This window comes from Tubulanus polymorphus, chromosome 2, assembly GCF_964204645.1.
Source record: "Tubulanus polymorphus chromosome 2, tnTubPoly1.2, whole genome shotgun sequence".
NCBI lineage: Eukaryota > Metazoa > Nemertea > Palaeonemertea > Tubulaniformes > Tubulanidae > Tubulanus > Tubulanus polymorphus.
In genome coordinates, this window is record NC_134026.1 from 8,644,556 (window position 1) to 8,666,122 (window position 21,567).

At 38.3% G+C, this 21,567-nt stretch overlaps 1 protein-coding gene across 1 annotated transcript; it reads left to right on the forward strand.

Annotated features, from left to right (window-relative positions):
• Positions 1-9,485: 9,485 nt before the first annotated feature.
• On the forward strand, positions 9,486-16,833 carry LOC141898388 (visual pigment-like receptor peropsin). Its single transcript, XM_074784248.1, has 2 exons — positions 9,486-9,685; positions 16,191-16,833. Exons 1-2 carry the CDS (start codon positions 9,486-9,488, stop codon positions 16,831-16,833), a joined length of 843 nt encoding a protein of 280 aa, XP_074640349.1.
• The last annotated feature ends 4,734 nt before the right edge of the window (positions 16,834-21,567 follow it).

Consider the following 21,567-nt stretch of genomic DNA (forward strand, 5'->3'; position numbering starts at 1 on the left):
TCGATGACGTCATATATAAATAATAACATAACCACGTGCGTCCTGGTACGCGCTCTTATCTGTTAGAGCAGTTGGAAATGTCTATTTCAACTTGACTTGAGAGAGAGCATCAGACCGTGGCCTAGCCCAGTCGGGCTTGATAGTAAATACCTGATAAAAGTCTTATCAGGACTAGAAAGGACTGGCAGTTGACCTAAAACATCGTTTTTTAATCCATTCTTTACTGTAATGAAGGATTGCAAAAGACATGTCGGTCTGAATCGAACTCTACTGAGAAGGCTTAATCAAGAAGAAAAATAAAGAATGTTTTGTTTCGTGTGTTATGTTTTTTTCTGAAATCTCTTATGATAAGCTATCAGTTAGTTCATACTACTGAAATAGGACAGGGTTTCGAATTGATATTTTCAGTAGACCCAGTTTCACATATCATACTGAATTTAAGACGAATTGAAGAACTTTGAACTATTCTATGATTCCGGCTATTGTTGAATGGGTATCTAAAAACACATCAATAGTCTACTAGCAAGAGTTATTTGATTTTATCATTATAAGTCTTGCAAGAAAATAAACATTACTACTTCTACGCAAGTAAATAATTCATTTTTTTTATTTACAAACTAGTGGTTATTCGTTTTTGAATAATGTTGAACAAAGAATCATCAAAAGATGATAACGAAGGAAAAGATTGCGGCAATTTGTTTATGATCATACAATTCGGCGCACAGAATTTGTTGAATAAAGTCTTTGTATTTAAATCTGTTCCTCACGCACGTGGTTATGTTATTATTTACCAATGACGTCATCGACAAACTCGTCTTGGAACTAATGACGACCCCTTGAAAGTCTCGAGACAGACTGGCTACAGCTTGCTCCCATGACTAGCTTCCATACAGCCGGGGATACCTCCCGAAACAGCCAAACTATAGCTCCGAAACTTCCATCGCCGCATTTTCAGTGGTATCGGTAAAATTGTTATTCGAAAGATTTCCCATTTCATGTTTGATTCATGTGCGAATCGCAATAACAGATTCGGTTTTAGTGGCCACTTTTTGACAGCGGGGATTCTGTCGAGAATTTTTAAGCTTATACTTCGCCAAATAGAACTCTTGACTCGGACGCAGATAATGATTAGAATCTTACGATTGAAACTGAAGGATTGAAACAATACACGGTTGAGTTAATCGGAATATGAAAATACGTGTATTTGTGTGGTGTAAATATTGAGCTGACATATGTCTACATATATATTCGTTCATTTAGATCTTCCAGCAACCACGCACGATCGCGAGTATTCTCTGGAATCTGTGCGTCCCGTATAGAACGAGACTATGTGCATAGAAAAAGATGTGCAAAATTTGATTGATAATGATAAGATATATAATATGAATTTAAAACTAAGGATCTAGGTTAACTGGAGGTGTGCCAGGGATACCAGTCTCCTGAAAGATCCATGCATCCGGTATTACGTATATTTCGGAGATTTCCATCGATTTTTTCTGATTGGAAAATTCGGAGATTAATTGCTGCCGAGTTTCATAACTGATTAAATATTAAAGATATGAAATTACTTCTACACAATTCGGGAAGGAAAACTGCGTCGTACAGCCATTATTATTTTAGTCGTGCTCCAGTACAGTGCGTTGATTTCTTTTGTTTTTCTGCATAGGAAGGTCATTGCAAATGTTCTTTATTTGATAACATATTTATTTCATCAATATTAGAACTCCAAATTCATTTGAAACCACGTCTTCAATACGCTTAAATTTGAAATTTTATTACGCACTTTTTACGCGGTTTTGGTTCTTTAGTCCTTTAGCAATACTGAATCAAGCAGAATTGTTTGAAATCATGGTGCATGGTCCAGGTGCTGGGCGTCACCAGAAATTTCAGCGGCGTGGGAGATCAAACCGGCAATAGAATACGAATGCCAAAGGAGCAAACTGATTCCCCAGAGCCGGGGATGTAAGCGCCCCTTCGCGAGAACATTTTGAAAATCAGGTGCCTCAGATGAGTTTTCCAGGAATTTAAGCATGCAGTTTCGAATCCAAAAGTGCGTGTTAAAGTGTGACCTCATGAATGAGATAAGCTGAAATTTCGACCCCACGTTTAGTTAGATTCAATAACTGGGGAGCTAGGGCCTGGACTTTCTTGTTGAAAATTAACTCTACACCAAGCACAAATTAAAACGTAAATATTCGATAACCAATATATACGCATTTGAATATTGATATTAACCTATAAAGAATGATTATATGATATCGATACCAAAATATGACCAGAAATCACGCATGCATTAACTGCACCTCGGCAAGGATTTGAACTTGATCATATCGTGAGACTCTGCCACGTTCCTCCCTCGGCACGGATTTGGCATCACAAGGCTCTACCATGTTGCCCTCTCCATGTCACCTTGATTTGAATCTCTACTGGAGTAGAGGATGCACAATTTACAAAGCTTTTAACCGGATTACCTCAAGTCACTTCTCGATGTTCGATTCCTTCGCTCTAGTCAATCAAAACAACTAGTCAAGCCAACATCAAACCGCAATTTTGGCGAAAGGGCTTTTCAGATTGCTGGTCCAAGTCTTTGGGATGCAATTCCTGATCAAGTTAAATCTAGTCTCACACTCGAATCTTTTGAATCGAATCTTAAAACATATCTTTTTATACGCACCTATTTCCCATGATCTCATTATAAATTGTGCCTTTTTAACTTCTGTATTGTCTTGATTTTATTGTAAACATTGTAAAGCGCAGTGATTATTTTATAGTACTGCGCTATAAAAGAAAATGAACTATTATTATATTATTATCATATTATTCCAAGGAGCAATTAAATGCATAAACCGTATATGCAGTTGAGCCCATTCCAGTAGAGTTCAACGTAAAACGAAAAATATAACCCGACTAAAGCACCAATTTTACTACATTCATCATTAGACCGCAGTACATCATAATGAGGACAAACAGTATTCTAACTAATATGATTTACAGGAAGTTTTGATACGTGTGTGCTTAATGAAAATCTAAAAACAAGAAAAGTTACCTGATAATTCATCTATCTAGGAGATGATATGCAACTCATTCATTATGAGCTGATACTGTCTGAATGCGGGCCAGGAGGTGTACGTAGTTATGGAAACGTCCCCTACTCGGGAGTTCGTGACCGTGACGGATGCTCTGCAGGCTTAAAACTCGGAATTCTCGGAGACAGATTGATGTGTAACAAATAATTCTTTTTTTGATAGTCATCTGTCACCTTGAGTCAGACCTACACACATAGGATTTGATTTAAAGTAAGTTTTATTTTCCTTTTTAGCGTTTCATCTGAATATCTTGTGGTGTGGGAATATAAAGAAAAATTCGCTAAAATTTCTCATTCTTAACAAACTTCTTGAATATGTGTATATAATTTGATATTCGAGGATTTTGTTTTGTATTCTACCGATATTTCATATTCAACACATTCGCTGAATAAGGCCAGACTCCCTGCTCCATCTGAAATTATGGTGACTGGAAATCTGATCTTTTTTTCGGGGCATATTTCATGTACGTATATATGGACAGTTTTTTCTGTGAAACTTGCCGTGCGCGTATGAAACTTCTCTGAATGGAAGTCATAAATTCAATTGACAATTATTCCTTTCACGGACACGTTAAGGCACCACAGTGCTTAGTACGTAGAAATTCTGTGCATTCTGTAAATTTTCTGATTTCATCAGAAGCAGCAATCTTCGGTTCTGTGACAACATTGCTAATGCGCGATATTGAACGGATGATGACGAGCACAACAAAGAATAACGACTCACAGAAAGAAAGCTGTAGATGAGATGTACTTTTCAACTCATTGAAACTTCTACTGATGAATTCATTCGCGTTCAGTGCAATAGAACACTCAAACGTGTTTCGATATGTTTCAGAACAACCACACTACAAGCAGTAGCGTATTGACGACATTTCAACCCAACATGTGTCAAAGGATTAAAACTCGCCCTATTAACCGGTTTAACCTAGTCAGCATTTCAACGTATTTAGGCTGTTATCTACCGGCGTCAGCACTGGTTATAACATTCAACGCATTCACGTTGATAGTTCTAAAACGATTTAAATCTGAAAATTATTTTCTCATAAAAGTTCTCGCTATTAACGATCTTTTGTTCATGATCACCACGTTCATTCTTTACGCACTGAGATCTGTCTATATCTACGTCGTTTTGGGAGATATTGTGTTTCGCAGGAATGACTGGCATTTTGGTTGGATTTTTATCTCAGTTGCCATGCCGTTTTTCTACATATTTCATATGACGCGTAACTGGTGCACTGTACTGCTCAGTCTGGAGCGGTTAGTCGTCGTATTGTTCCCAATAAAATCTCGTAAAATACCCAAAAAGAATATATCAGCATGGTTAATCGCATTCATTTCACTTCTTAGTTTTTGCGGGCATTTCATTCAATTTCTACCCGACTCTGGTCTTAGATTTATGAACTGTCCCGAACGTTGGCCTTATATTATGATTCGCGCAAAGAGATATCGCTACTGGCGTGGTTGGTTTAACTATACGAAATGGCATGGCGTATCTGAGCTATTTCTATTCTTTTATCTTAGTGTCACGTTCCCGATTTGCTTTTTAATTTTCATCAATTCCATTCTTATTTCGGCGACATTCCGTCGTCGGGTTACTCGACGTTCGGATCTCGGTGTTACTGATGATGAATCGTCTAGAAGGGAAATGAGAGTTTTTAGTTTTATCGACCGTTTTAGTCGAATAAAATTTATGCCCATATTCAAGTATCAAAGACTAATCGGCTTAGCATTTTCTATCATCGATTCGTCAGTAAACTTTATCGTGTATTGCACAACGAATGGAAATTCAGAAAAGTAGCTATTGATATTCTAAACTTTTAAACGAAAAAGAACCTTCTACTAGTACGAATACATATATAAACATATGTTAAACAATATATCTGTATTCATACTAAATCAATCCCCTTAAATATCCTCATTGCGTGGGCGTCCCCAGGAATTTTCAATTCTCCTAAAAATGGCCAAATTCTATATCCAGCTCCATGCACTGTTGTAAATGACTGCTGAATACCGGGATTAGGTCTTTGTGTTCCAGTGACATGACGTACCCTGTATGTTTCTATTGATCTGACATCAGGAAACATAGCGTAGCGAATGAACCCCCTTAAGTGCTTCTCATAAGTCAGTGTCGAAAAATTTTTGTCCAGATTTTTTCGAAATTTGGATGCAGTTTTGATGATTTTTTTGGAAAATGAACAATTTTGAAAAATCATAGGGATCCCATATGCATTTTAATGTATTCTAAGAACAGCACTAAATGCCTATTATTATTATCATTATTATCATTATTATCGTTATCGTTATCGTTATCATTGTCATTATCATTATCATTATCATTATTATTATTTTTATTATTATTATTTTACATTAAATACATTTTCCAAAAAATCTATATGTTTTTCATTTTTGATCCTGTCGGACCTGTGGCGACGTCACGGTTAATTCCCATTTAAGGGCAATTGCCATATTTTAGTGAAAACAAGAATATTTATATGGATTCGAAAAAGTTATACCATACTAATGATCAATGGCTATTTGACTGGATATTTGCAGTGTATTTTCATGCAGAAATATTCACGGATTTCTCGTCCCGGTAAAAGATATATGTAGAGATTTACCGCGTAGTTTCAAACATGTAATTGTGTGAAAATGCCGAATGAGGAATCTCTGTATTCCGGGGAGATTGGTAAAAATGCGATAATAGTGGATGGAAGTGTAAATACTGCATTTGAATTTGAATTTGGTATAACTGCTGTACGGTCGACCAAGTTAAATCTGAGTAGAATTCATCATTCACGATAATCGACCCTTGGAGCTGTGGACTGACTGTATCAATAGACCGACGCAAGTTAAGGCCATGTTTTATTTTTTGCAAATCACATTCTATTGTGCGCGTGAAACGAAATATCTTCTCTCATAAATCTGATACAATTAACTCAATGTTTTATTATTGTGTTTAGATGAAACTAAATTGAATGTGAATATTTGTTGTACACGAATTCATTCTAAATGGTAAAAATGTCTATGTTTTATTTGAACAGATGCAGAAGTTCAATTCATCAAATCACGCTAAAGATTTTACTTTTTTACTTAAAAAAACAGCTTACAACGCTCCACCTGAGAGCTTGTTCAGAACTTTGCTAGACACTGCGGGGCTCTACCAAAACTCTCCAAAACTCTTTAAAGCTATGTTTTAACTTTCAAAATTCTGGCGGCCCTATTTAAATCTACCTTTCTGGTGTCAAAATTGTGATTTAATTCCAAGAAAATGATTATCTGTGATTGGCATCTCATCTAGGAACTAATATTTTGATTGGCAGATCCCATTAGAATTGATATTTTCATGTATAGTTGTAAGTTGATATAGAATACAAATTTCATATTAACATCGTCGAAGACAACGTTGACAAAAGCGACGTTTATGTAGATTCTATTTTATTGTACCGTAATTAATCTCACAAATTTTCTTCCTTTGAAACTGCAATTTCGCGTTCGCAGAATCATGCGATGCTGTTCATCGCAGACAAAAATAGCCATTGTTCTAATCACTTTGATTCGTGGTGATTTGATACAACACTTATCGTTCTGGTAAACATTCATTTTATTTCTAAGCGTATACAAATTGTAAACAGATGAATCTGACATGAGTAAAATATCGTATTTACTGCGAAACATGCAGTAGTAGGAACACACGCGTGATGAAATCACGAACTCGGGTTTCATTATAGGCTCGAGTTTCATACATAATAAATTCACGAGAATTCACTAATCATTACTGCATGCAAAACCCTTAGTAGATAAACTTATGCATTGTATGGGGAGCTCATCTGATTTATTAAAAGAATTACGGATCGAAATGCCACAGGCGTGTAACAGACAGTATAAATCAGCCCTTGCCCATCGATTAAAAGATATAACCTCCGCAGCGGGGGCCAACTAAGAAAATTGGAAAGCCGGGGTCCAGAAGAAAAGAAAAGAAAAGACATTTCTCGAGCGGAGTTGCCATGTCAAAGGCCTAGCCGGGTACAACCATGTATTAAGATATTTCACTTTTGAATAAATACATCCTAAAAGATGCAAATTCCGAGAGGATGAGTGTCATATTTTCACGTTTTAACTACATGAATCTCGTGAGGAAAAGGGCAGCCTCAATGGGAAGGCAGGGGCCCGGACTCCGATACCAACCCTAAATCTACCACTTAACGTGAGGTCCTTGCTTTGATTCAACTGACTGTGAGCATCAAAACCGTTCTTCGTATATTTTTTTTTTACATACACAGGTTTTATCATGGACTTGTTGTATTTTGAGTCCATGGTTTTTATCCAACCGAAGACTTACCAGGACTCAATGTCTTAGTGGATTATGGTTATATAGCCATCCATCAAAGAGATTTAAACCGTTCCGAGTTAGCCACGTTTCCCGACAACGCGAATGTGCTTTTTGTTACTTCTAGAACAGTACGTCACTAACAAATATATCGCACGTTGCATTGCGCGTGCTTCTCGGTAGTTTGCGTTGGTGATCATCAGTGTTGCGAGATCAGTGCTTTCATGGGTACTTTCACTGATTACCAACTCATGAAAAGGGAATACATGAACTGACCGGGTGAAAATTATGCGCTTGTCGACGTCATTATTAGCATCATAATTCATCGACGTACTACAAATTTTAGGGCACATCATATCTCATATAAATTTAATTCAATTTAATTTCTTTACTTCGTACCGAAGAGTACAACGCTCATTCAGCTGGAAAAAACACGATATTTATAACATGTACAGTATGTGAGACATAAGAAAAGATCCAGTATAAGAAAAGATTCAGTATTTTGTATCAATAGTAATACCAGTATGTGTTCTATTAAAGATCTATTTCATGTGATTTATTATATACTTAAACATGTGCAGAAATAATCTAAAAAGGTGGATACTTCATTATAAGTGAAATTGGTAATCGGATAATTCAGAAGTTCTGAATTGTACCGTACTTTTCATAATTGCTAAACCAAATAAAACTATTGTATTACTGTTAGAATAATGTTCATATACATCGATATATAGTATGGGTTCTGCATGAGTCGATGTGCACTACGTCATCAATATTGACCTTTTCAATCATGAATTTTGGCGCTTATTTTGTTATTAGATACATTTCACGACCCTTATCTCATTTTTGATAAATTTTGATAATCACTTTTGAGACGATGTGCACTACTACATCATCAATATATCGGCGCTAAGACTGGTTGCCGGTCAATTCTATCCTTTACCGAATATGCCGTAATTTGTATCTAGATGATAATTTATCATTTTAACACGTTCGCTGCCGATGACGAGATAAATCGTTATGGTGGGTGTACCGCAGTTATATCGTCATCGATTCAACGTCATTTCATAGAATTATGAACGGTCTGGCAGAGGCGAGAAACCAGCTAACAATCGTCATGCGGTATGAAGAGACAAATATATTGTTGATGGGGGTAACGAAATGTGACAAATGTTTCAAAAATTGGTGGAGCTTGGATCTTATTTTTTTTAATGTGGCCCCGGATCAGCCTTTAATTAGCTTAATGTACACAACGCATAGAAACACGGAAAAAAAATGTTTGATCTCAGAAACGCTAAGAAACATGTTCTGTCTCCTTTTTTCATGTTTCCCGCGGCGTGTACGTTTACGAGAAAGGAGAACAACGTTTCCGAGATCAAACATGTTTGTTTCCGTGTTTCTATGGGCCTTACCAGATTTTGAGCAACTAGCCCCGCGATTCTTATTCAATGACAGCATGAGCAGTAAAAAGGAACTATTTGTAGTTTATTCATATTTGTATCTTACTAACAGAAAAATGGAAATATATTTGTAGCCAATGCAGAGACTCAATGCAGGATCGAGAGGGAAGGAGGGTCCTTCTCCAGAAAATCATACCCTTCGTATTTTTACGTCTGAAGGCTTTGCTAAATTGTGGATCGAGTTGAATGGCGCGGTACAGTTTAAATCAATTAGAAATGGCAAAGAAATTGACGCCCCGTAGTACGAATGTATTTACGATACTGTGAAATCAGCAACTGATTTTGTTTTACCACAAATGGATTTCATCGTCACGCAGCGGCGTTGGTGATGTCATAGAAGGAGAAGAAGAAGGAGAAGAAGGAGAAGGAGAAGGAAAGGAGAATGAGGAGGAGGAGGAGAACACATTGTGTTGGCGGGTTTCAACGGTCAATAAGTCACCAGTTGATCTAGGTACCGACAGCTTCTTAATAACCAGTATTTGATTCCATCTTCAGAAGCAGTTAAGATCGTTACGAACATGATCAGACGCATTTGTCAGTTAGAGTAATCCGGCACGCGCGTAACTCGCGGTGAAGAAACACGCATATATAAATATCATACGTACCAGGATACATGGATATGAATGATCACTCGGCGAATGTTACGATGACGGAATCAACGACTCGAATGAATTTGAATCCCAACTCAACCCTTCCTCCGGGTGATGCGGCCGCCTTACCGATGCCAATACTGTTCGTTATCGGCGCAATATTGTCAGTATGCGCCGTGGCAGCCGTTCTGGGCAACGCGCTGATTCTATTCATTTTAGTCAGGTAAGCGTATTGAAAATTTTTCTGAAACCCGTGTAATATATTTTTCAATATGCAAGCAATGTACGTCAGATGTATCGATTTGCGGAAATGGAAGATTAGATTCTGTGGTCAGTTGTCCAAAATTTTGTTCAAGAAAACTTCTGCTTCAATCACCGCGCAGCTTGTTATAGTTACCGCCATGTGGAGACAATCGAACAAGCCTGACATTATCTGACGTTTTACTCTAAACCTCTAACTTTCGAATAACTGACTCCGGGCTTGTTATCGTTGTTGTCTATTTTCCGCGCAGTAACAGTGTATTATCTCACAGTCGGGAGTTCTATTGTGAGGAAACAGGTCACTTCGCAATAGATATCGTCACAACGTCCATTCACAAAACAAGTCAGAGCCGTGCAATAACATCAACCGATTTGCACACTTTACAGCAGTCAAGAGATATAAACATAATAACGAAATACGCGTTTGTTGAATGAAAAACTTAATGAGTGAAAAAATATATTTCTCTCTGAAAACAAAATAATTTTTTAATACAAATAAATAGTTTAAGGCATTCTCAGCACTAAATTTATAATTTCTCAGAAAACTCTTCTCAGAAAAATTTCTTTTAAATATCATCCATAAAATCTGTTAGGATATCGAAATTCGGGATATTTCCATCGCAGAACTTCAGCAAATCTGCATCCGATATTTCACAGTAACGCTCGTCGAACAGGCCGAACTGAGATGAAGACTTATTTAGTAGTTTTTCAGCCTGTTGTACTGATTTCACGAGGGAACTGTCGTCTATTCCGTTGTCGTCGAAAAACTTTGTTAGTTTTTCTTGCGGATCTGCGGGGCCATACAATATGAAATCGTTTTCAGCAAATTCATCTGCTGACAGGCAAAAATTGTTGTAATCTGGGATAGGTAGTAATGCTCTCTGCGGTGTCTGTATTTCATTGATGTCAGCAGGTGTGTCTAATAAGTGGCTGATTTCTGCGTGTTGTTCATTGCTTGTTTTCTTATATGCTCTAACAGCAGTTGACCGGTGTCCTGTTCGTTGCATAATTAACTGCTCGTCGATTCCTTCTCGAAACAACTGGGTTGCAGTAGTAACCTTGCCACTATGACCGGTGAAGTGACCAGCAAAACCAGCTTCTTGCACCATATTTGGTATATAACTTGCGAACTTATTAACGCCAACGGCTGTAGTGAGAAACGGATATCTCCTTCAAACAGCGATTCCAATGGCCTTCTATAAAACCTTCCGAAAGGTGGTATTTTTGACAAGTAGAAATAGAGAATCTTGTACACGCTGTATAAATTGTCGCTGATGTCATACTGTTTGATATTTTTCATTTCAATGTGTCGTTGAGATAATCCGCCACTTGTATTTTTTGAGTTCTTGCCCTGGAATCTGATAAATCTGCCGCCGTCGTCTTCACCGAAACTAAACTGCTCTACGTCCAGGTTTAAGTGCTCATCTCGTGATCTTAAGCCGAAGACTTTGCAAGCATAAGAATACACAGTTCTACTAAGGGCCAATGAACTGCTGATCCCCAATAATCCTTTTTCCTACAGAACACGTTCTTGTTCTTGGGTGATAGGTTCTGCTTGGCGTTTATTAAGAGTTATCGCGGCCGTTAAACTCTTCATCTCAGCGTCAAGAACTTGGCGAAATCGAAAGAAGTAATTGTTACTACTGTCAATGAAATTGAACTCGGCTCTTCCACATTCAAATCTTACGTAACGTTGGATGCCAGCCACAATCGAATACAACGTTTTTGGGGGATATTTATCTCCATCCTGTTTCCGTATCTCTAGTACAAAATAGCAGAGCAGCTCATAAAATTTTCCAGCAGTTATGTATTTTAGTTGCTGGATTCCTGGTATTATTGGCTGTCCCATCTGCCTCGCATTGTTTCTTTCATTGCTCCAGTCAGTCCATATCTTTTTTGCCCAGTTTGTTGTCCGCTGGGTGTTTCTGGGCACACCAGTATTTATTTTCGCAGATATGTCCTTCTCAGAGACACATCCAAATCGCGACATCGCTCAAACGCTGTGCTATTGTCAAATGCGGTGCAATCGATTCGTAAAGGCTGTAAAGTGTAGCGATATCAATGAAAATGCATGGGTCAAAACGCTTTTCAAAGGGTGTGAGATAAATAGGCTATTGCACGTTGGAAATCTCGGCGCTAACGCGCCTCGATTTCCACCGTGCAATAACCTACACATAGTTGCCGAAGTACGTAATTAATACCGATCACAAATTCATACAAAAGTCAGATATGATTTTAGCATTCTTTGCCTTTATGGGCGGTATAGGGTTCAACAGTTTTCTGATGGAACGTTAATTCTAGAGCCAAACTTTACCGTTATTTGCGTAACTAGATGGTTCACCCAGTTCCAGACTGTTTGCGTCCAGTTCCACTATTATTAGAATAGAGTGGAATAGAATCGCAATTGAAAAGTTTTCGTTAAAAAGTTTGAAGTTAGATTAAAATTAGTTAGTTTGTCAATTTTCAACTACTAAGCAGTGAAATTAACTGGATGAAGGACATGATTTGTCGGATGTTAAGCGCTTCTGGCAGACGTGACGATCTGTAATCAAATTGCCACTATCGATTAGTTAGCTGATTTGTTTATGCGGCTCTAAGAGATTTGTACGTACGTCTGATTTCGCAATATCAGGAGTCCCTGTTAGGCCGTATTATAATCCTAATACCATAGCATAATCAGTCGAGACGCTCACTGTAGTCGTCTGGGCCCGGTTCAATAGTCAATAAGGCTGAGATTTAAGGCCAGTTTAAGACCATCTTAGCTCTATGGGCAATCTAACAACTTAAGACCAGCCTTAAGATATAAGACCACTTTTCGACATGGAACCGGCCCAGGATCTAATCTCACGGAAAAGTTTACCTGAAATTCTTGGTTCAATGTTTTGTTCGTAAAAAATCTCAACGATTTTTGAATGACCATTCTGATCTCATTGCCCGGAAAGCATTCGCGTTGACGCATGTGAATTTCATTTGCTTAAAACGCGCGAAAGGGCGTTACCACTATTCTATAGATTATATTTCCCTAGATTTACGTACATTTAACAATCCGTATCATTTCAAGGAATTTTTTGTTAAGATTTTGGACTTAAGTTTGTTTGATTGGTTGAAGAACCAAAACGAATCTAATCTAAGGCCCCAAAAAAATGAAACCTTGTTTTCATTTCACCTCTTGTGTAAGCCAAAAGAGGGCGAAGGTATCATGAAGAAACACCCACAATATCAATTCAACTAGTTATTGTTTTTCTTTCTTAGTCCTGGAACTACTTAACCGGATTTTTACACTTGGGCCGGATTGTGCGCATCGTGACGGATACAACTGGCAGGGTCGTAGAGACCAACTAACATAGCTGCGTCATCGTTTTTCTTTTGCTTATTTTGATATTTTAATATTCTAGTCTTCAACTGCGTGTTCATTTTACACCAGTAATAAGATTCATTTCTTAATTTTTCAGACACAGATGTTTTTCTGGCTATACACATTACCTGACTGTAAACCTAGCCGGTTGTGACCTGGCTCAAGCTTTGTTCGTAGCGCCTATGGTTGCAGGAGCTTGTTTTAAAGGAAAATGGATAAGTGGGGAATTTGGTGAGCTTACGACTGTTGTATTCATTCGATTCCATTCAATGTTTCGTTTATCATAAAATCTTACACGCATTGTGGATGATATGAATTTCAAGGCTAAAAAATGACACCTTGATTCTCATAATCGGCCGGGTCACTTGTAAACTGCCATAGAATTTGTAATCAGTTCTTTTCTATAACTGCCGGGTCTGTTATTGTAAGCTGGATGGCCATTTCTTGTTTTAAAAAAGTAATACACATGCGGCCGGCCGGGTCAACTTTTTTTAGCTCAGCAGAAATGAGAAACAAGGTATCAATTTTTCAGCCTTAGGCGATAATGAAAAAGAATGCTAAACGATTATGTGTAAAAAGTAACCACGAATATCTAATATCAACAAGTCAACTGGGAGATGGCGAAAACGGAATAGATTTAGATATTCATGGCCCAAATGCCTTGTCTGTAGATCTGCCGATAATTGTGGCTAATGAATGCGATGAAATGAATATTCTAAATTGGGCTTCCGTGTGGATATTCTCAAATTGGGTGGACATTTCATTCACATCGTTGAAGATGCAGATTTTCCTATCTAGGGCACACCGTTACAGTTAATGAGATTTGGCCTTCAATCTATTCATAACTACTATGCGTTGGTTCTGTCTGGAGTCGATGTACATAACATCATCAATGGCGTTCCCTTCAAAACAACAATATTACATCCTGTGAATTCTTGCATTTAACTTGTAATTAGATATTTCATAACTCTTATTTCATACTTGGTAAATTTTGATAATTTGAGAGGATGTGCCCTACGTCATCAATCGGGGCTAGACTGGTTGCCGGTCAATTCAATTATCGATATATTCAAATTCACATAACTTTATTGATCCCTGATATTATGTAATTATATGTTATATTATTCATTTACGATAATGCGTTATTTTTCAAGGTATCAATAAACGTTCAAGTTTGTTTTCTTGTACTAAAGTCTACTCCGCTCGGGGGGGGGGGGGGGATTTTTATCGGTACCGCTCTCCGGATATTGAGTGACAGATATTTTCCCGAGTAAAATTCCGGCTGTTTAACTAAGGCATATTTAGCGTATTTCCCTGCTTAATATATTTCATAACGCTCACAGATCATGTTTGAATTTAGTTAAGAAATTCTGTCTTATTCAAAAAGCGCCTGTATGAGTCGAGAGAATAGATGTAAATCTTAGGCCAATTCCAGTCATGTTTCCAGTCCAATCTAGTTTGATACACGTGTATCTAGAAAATTTTGACAGTCCCGGGGCTGGCGCTATAACGAGCTTTGACTGTAGTTCCCTTGATATTCCCGATGGTGGCTCAGGGATGTAGGGAGGGTTTCGGGGGTCTTGACTTCCCACCTTCCCAATGAAGATGCCATTCTTTCAAGGCTCGATAATTAAAACAGGTTGATTCGATTTTAATTCAAATGTAGAAGAAACCGAGTTAAGTATAAACTCTTCTAGCGAACCCGTTTCTCGTGGAATCCTCGCTTGTCCAGGCCCATCCAGTTTTGATGGAATTTTGAAAAATTTTGAAAATTAGATAAAACAACAAAAGCTGATATTGGAGTGGAAATGGATGGAATTCCTTCTAAGCACCTTGTCCTCAAAAGCTTTGCTTCAGCTTTTTTTTGCAAATTGTCCTTGAATTAAGTGAGTTCGGAACCTATCGTGAGAACTAACAATTAAGTGTTGACAAGTAAGTCAGTTTTTTTAAAACGATCATATATATATATATATATATATATATATATATATATATATATATATATATATATATATATATATATATATATATATATATATATATATCATTTCAATATAGAACTTTTCATTTCTGGCTGAATTTATCGTAGCAGGGGCGGATCCAGGGGGATGGGTAGACAGTATTGGAAGGAAATTTAAGGGCACCTTTCTGATCTTAGGACACACCCAGTATCCAGGTCAATGCGAGCGCCGAAGGCGCGAAGTCCTTAGATGGGGGTCTGGGGTCATTTTGAAAATATGGTACCATTTAAAGGCTTTTAGAGGGCTTCTAGAGGCTAGCAGAGCAATCCAGAATAAACGAATTCGAGACAAGATTTCAACAGATGCGGATAAAAAATGAAGCTGGCGAACCCATGAAAGAATGGTTGTCCCCAACTTCGCCTAGTGCCCCTATAATCTTTAAAAGTGCCCCTTAACAATTATACAGAATACGGCTAAGTGCCCCTTCATTGTTAACAATCGGCAAAAATTGCCTCGTCTTCATATTTATCCTTATGTCGTGTGCCATCTTCCAAACCAAAAGTGCCCCTAAAATTTTAAAAATTAGGTAAAAAAGTGCCCTTTTCTTCAACATTTTCCGCGTATAGTGCCCTCTTCTAAAGTACGAGTGCCCCTTTAGCCCTCCCTGAAAATGCAAGGACAAGGTGCCCTCATCTAAAGCATGAGTGCCCCTTGCAAAAGGAAAGTGCCCTTTTTAATTTAACATGATTAAATGCTTTACAAATATGATTATCTCTCCTCACTTTCTCGGCAGCAGTATATACCGATTAATTTTATAATTATGCCCGGATTACGGACACGGAATTAGCGGTTGCTGAAATAATGCCGTCAAAAATATTGCCGGTGAAATTTCGAAGGGCACTTAAAAATTCTAGACCGTATTGGGCAATACGGCTAATACGGTCTGGATCCGCCCCTGCGTAGGATTTCTCTCGTTGTGAATCTGTATATATTTCTATGTACTTTCTTTTATTAGGTTGCTCGGTCGATGGCTTTTCGATGACAATGTTGGGATTCATTTCGATATATTCGACGATGGGGATCGCGCTGGATCGCTGCTTCGCTATCAAAACTTCATATAAACCTATGAAAGGAAAACTATCCGTCTCCAGGCAGATGGCTGTTGTATTTGCTGTTTGGTCAGCGGGGTTTATCTGGGCTATGCCCCCGCTAGTAGGCATTTGCGGTTACGCGAGTGAGGTTACACCCGTTTCCTGTTCATATGATTTTCTGAACAAGGAGAAATCGTGCGTCTCGTTTATAATATCCGCTGTCGTCGCGGGATTCATCATTCCACTTACAGCTACGTTATTTACGTTCCATAAAGTATACAGCGCGGTCGTCGAGTATCAAGATCGAATTCGCGAAACCGACTTCAAGAAAGGGCTTCGTTCTAAAGGGCGCTGGAAACGCCGTAAGATGGCGCTCGCCACTGATTTAGCCCGAATGTCTATAGCCTCAATGGCGTTGTTCTGTGCATCGTGGTTGCCCTACACGATCTTCGCTCTTGTCACCATGTTTTACCACTCGCCATCTTCATTTTCATGGCTCTCGGCTCTACCGCCGATTCTCGCTAAGATATCCACCATACTGCATCCGGTAATGTTCGGACTGCTCGACCATAAAGTTCGGAAACGCATATACTCGATTTTCTGCATGAAAAGAGGCCCCGCATCCATTTATAACTCAACAGAAGAGCAATACGTTTTTGCAAGTTTGGATGTCAGTAGATCCGAGGATTCCTCATTGCAATAGATTCAACCAAAATTCATAAAGACTAGTCTTTATGAATATTTCGATTCAACGCATAGTGTAATATGACCATCCAATCTTTGACCACACACTGTGGACGGACTCACACACAGTGGGCTTCTCTATTTGACCACACTCAGTGGACGACCACACCTAGCAGGCAACTCCCGGGAAACAGCCTCCAGACTGCACACAGAAAGTCCCTCAAAGACTTTCATGGTAACAAAGCCAAGCCGTAAACAACCACAACGTACAAGCACGTCTAATAGCGTGGAAAACCAAAGCCAAACTGATTTCTTCCGTCTGTCCGCAGCCCGACGTACTGAGAATACGTATATATATATATGACGTATCAACTCGGAGCCATCCCCTTCGCCTGCCTCCGGGCAAAATTCAGCCTTGAACTTCTTATGCGTACAGCACACACCTTGCACTGAAAAGAAGAAACCGATATAGAATCTAATAAAGTTGCTCTCTTGCTTATCTTGTAAATGATTCCCGTGGGCAAAAACTGGATCATAAAATCGAAGTTCATCAAAATTTTCTTCAGTAATTAATGAAGCAAGAAGCACTTCCGCCATTAGCGAAATGTGGAGAGATTGCTAATTCGGGTCTATACAATTCATATACCGACAAACGATATCAGCATTATGTAGTGGAATGTATCAGTACAAATATAATACAATCCGTCAATTTTGTCCCCAGCACGTCCTAAAAGCCGTAAAAATATATATTTAATGTATGTATATTTAAGCATATATTCTTCTATATGCTTTAACGAAATCTACGTCATTTTACCTTTCTGTTTCAATTTTTTATCGAGCCATTTTCACTTCCCAAAGCAATTATCGCGGGTCATTAATGTACAACACTATTTACATCCTATTTCTAGGACCCGATCTGATCGTCGTAGCTAATCAGCGACGAGTTATGCGTCACCTTTAGACTCGGTGATGATCTAGTCGTTGTCGTCGACCTGAGTTCACTAGATCGTGAGACGGACGGACCTACGAGCAATTATCTCAACTGTTGAGACGATTGCTCGTATATAGGTGAGACAAATGATTCGGCAATCAACGGTCATGTTTACTACTGCTGTTTGGGTCGTAAGTCGACCTGAGCTTAGCTTAAAGATAAGTCAGATTTAGGGAGATCTCCTGAAAAAATTCGATTCACTATCTGTGTATATAGTATAATACAATGGGTATAATACAATGTATATTCTATGCTTCGAATTATTTTTGGTCTGTGGAGATTTTCGATCAAATCTTGTACGTACAACAAATATTGATATTTAATCTAACTAAATTCATTTTCTATACATTAAAGTCTAACCTATTTGTGTCAGAATTATGAAAATATCTTTGATTCGTACTCACAATAGATCTTAAAAAAATGAATTGTACCTGTAACAAAGACTTTGGATATCTCTGGATCGAAGTTGAATTGATTTTTCCAATACTGTTACGCGAGAAGACACCCCAGTACACTCTCAGACAGTCAGTATGCTCAGACAGTCAGTACTCTCAGACGGTCAGTACACTCTCAGACAGTCAGTACACTCTCATCTGATCCCCAAGAATCATGAATTCTTCTGAGATGCAAATTGGTCGAGCTTACAGCAGTAACATGGTTCTCATGTCTGTGGTAAACAAGTCTGGAATGTATCGCACTGTGACACTGGTAATTCTATCAGTCGTGTTCCTGTTGGGAGTCTTCGGAAATTCAGCTACGTTCTTGATAATGACAAGTCGCAAATTTCGCAGGTTATCTTACGCTAATTATCTCATAGTTTTATCTCTCAGTGATTCTATATACTGCATTAGTATAACTTTGATGCCTGTTTTACAGTTTTTTCTCTTGCATTTAAGAACAGGTCCTGTATTGTTGATGAATTCACTGATCAGTTGTCAAATATATTATTTTGTAGTGACGCTGGCCGGCTGTAATAGTTCATGGTTTATAGTAGCTATGTCTTTAGAACGTGCGGCAGTTGTGCTCTTCCCGTTCACATCTCGTTTGATATGTACACCGAGATTCGCTAGATTCACTATATTGATAATTACTACAGTGAATGTACTGTTTCTATATCTTGCAGCGGCTTTGTTGATGCACTTCGACTTTTTGTTTGGTTGTTATTTTCAATTAGTTTACCAAATAATATATTTCATCGTAATTGTTGTCTACGTTTACGTTATACCGTTAACTTTGATCATTTTGTCAAATTCTGTAATAATATTTCAGTTATTCAGAGGTTCAAAAATGGTTTCGTCTGATCAGAAAACTACAAAATCAAAACGTACAACAATAATGCTTGTAACAGTTTCACTCGCATTCGCAATATTCACACTTCCGACCACTGTTACTTCATTGTTACCAATCTCACCAGAAAAGAGAGAATTTCTATATGACATTTTCAATCAGCTCTTTATGTGTAACTATGTGGTAAATTTCTATATATATCTTTTGCTGGGACGAGAAATCCGTGAATATTTCTTTATGAAAATCCGCTGTAGAAATTCAGTCAAATAACCATCAATTTCAAGTTTCAAGTTTTACTTATATAATTTATCCGACAAAGATAGATGGCTGGATTACTACATAAAATTTGTCGGTACACCCCCCGAGACAATCGAGGACGTGTATGTCGATGGCTTGGCGAGGATGTCTAGTCTTTTCGCTTGTAGGCCTACATCTTCACCCGTCAAAGGATTCAAACTCACTAAGCTAAAGCCATTCCCGAACCCCTTGACCTGGCGACTCTTTGGAGTCGTTACCAGCTGACCAAAATCGGGCTTATCACAGCGATTGTAACAAACGGCATTAGACTTCTGTTGAATTTCCGGTTAAATGGAACATTTTAGCGAATAATCGGTAACTACTTTCGGTCATAATCGGATAGGAAAAGAAAATTGTAACCACAGTTACGCATATAGGACGAGCTGGGCCAAGTGGATGGTATGATATGCACACTGGTCAGTGTTCTCAGCTCCACGGTGTTATGGTGGATGGGGAGAAACAGAAAACAACCTTGGTCCTGGCAAACAAACCACAGCTCCCACCACTCTACCCCTACCACATAAAATAATCCCCAACCTCACAAATAAAACCCTAACCTCCTAACCTAACAGCCGACTGAAAAGAGGCCCTAATGAATCGAACTGCAGAATATAAATCAAGAAACAAACGTACACTCGAACACTTATTAAAAACAAGTATATCATTATTGAGAAGTCGGAAGCCCTAATCTCGGTAATACATTATCCTGCGCTACGAGCAATACAGCTCGTAGTCATGCATGGGCGACGATATGTTTGATAATGATAATGATTTGCTCATGATATGAATAATTTACAAAAATATAAATCAGCTGAGGACAGTCGAAATTAAGAGGGGAGAGCAGTGTTACGCATACGTAGGACAAGCTGTAAACCACTTGCCAAGTGGACTAATTCTACTGGTTAGCACGCTTGCAAATATGCAAATATGCAATTATAAGGAAAGTTGGTAAATTTCTAAATGAAGGAACTCGCAATAAAAAAACAATAAATCGGATTAGAAATTTGAATAGGCATTCGAAAAAAATACTCTGCAAAATCAACTCATGCAAACGAATCATCTTTCATAACATTTTGTACGGATGACAACGAATGTAATTGAAAAATGCAATCAGATGAATTGCAAATTAAGAAATTTAAGAGAAATGACAGCTGTTAATGTCAAATGTGAATGTGGAGACACAGATACAGGATACAGATATTTCAACAACTGTTAATCCCCAACAACAGAATGAATCACACCCTGGAACATTAGTTGAGGTCAAATCGAAAAAGCCAAGGCCACAAAATGTCAGATAAAACGTTTTCAGGAACAGAGTAGTAAATATCTGAGTCCAGCTCGCGCAACGAGGGGCGGATCCAGGGACCACTATTGAGATGTAACCCACGACTAATAAGGGAAACAATTTGAAGATGTACTGCGTTTGGTGCAAATTTCCGAGCAATAATGAAAACCTGATGCAAAGAAGTGCCTTTTTGTTGAAACTATCTTCCTCGTTTAGAAAATATGTGCCCTTTTAATTTCTTTGGAATTCACAAAGGCGACTTTAAGTGCCCTTTCTCATCAATGGCATATCCAGGGAGTGCGCCGGGTTCGCGCGATCCCCTTTTTTCGACCAAGTGACCTTGGAATTTTCTCCCCAAGATTTTTGTTTAGAAATTGGTGAAATTGTGGGCGTATTTTATTCCATATTTTAAGCAGGAAAGTGCTCAGAATGAACCAAGATGTATCTACTATACTACGGGCCGAAATGTTTGCGTCGGTAGCTCGTGCCTACGGTGCTACCGCCTGAATCCGCGCCTGAGACCTGTAGATGCTCCATCCGTAAATAGTTTCAAGTCTCGCCTAGACAAATTTTGGAACATCAAACAGCATGAAGTGTAAAAAGATATTAACTCGAGAAGCTGGGAAATCCCCTAAAACCAATGTTGGCTACATAGCAAGAACGAAGACTTGTAAAACAACGAGGCAACCACTCGTCAAGGCCAGATCGCCCTTAGTTATTGCAATTTTCCCGCAATTTTTCAATTTATTTCTTGGGTTTTAAAATATTTACAAGCAAAACAGAAAATAGAAGGCTTTCTAATGAGAGCCAAGCAAATGCCAAAGGCCGCTACAGTAAGAACCCATGAAAGAAAAGAGGAGAAAAAATGAGAAAAGAGTAGACAAGACAAAGAA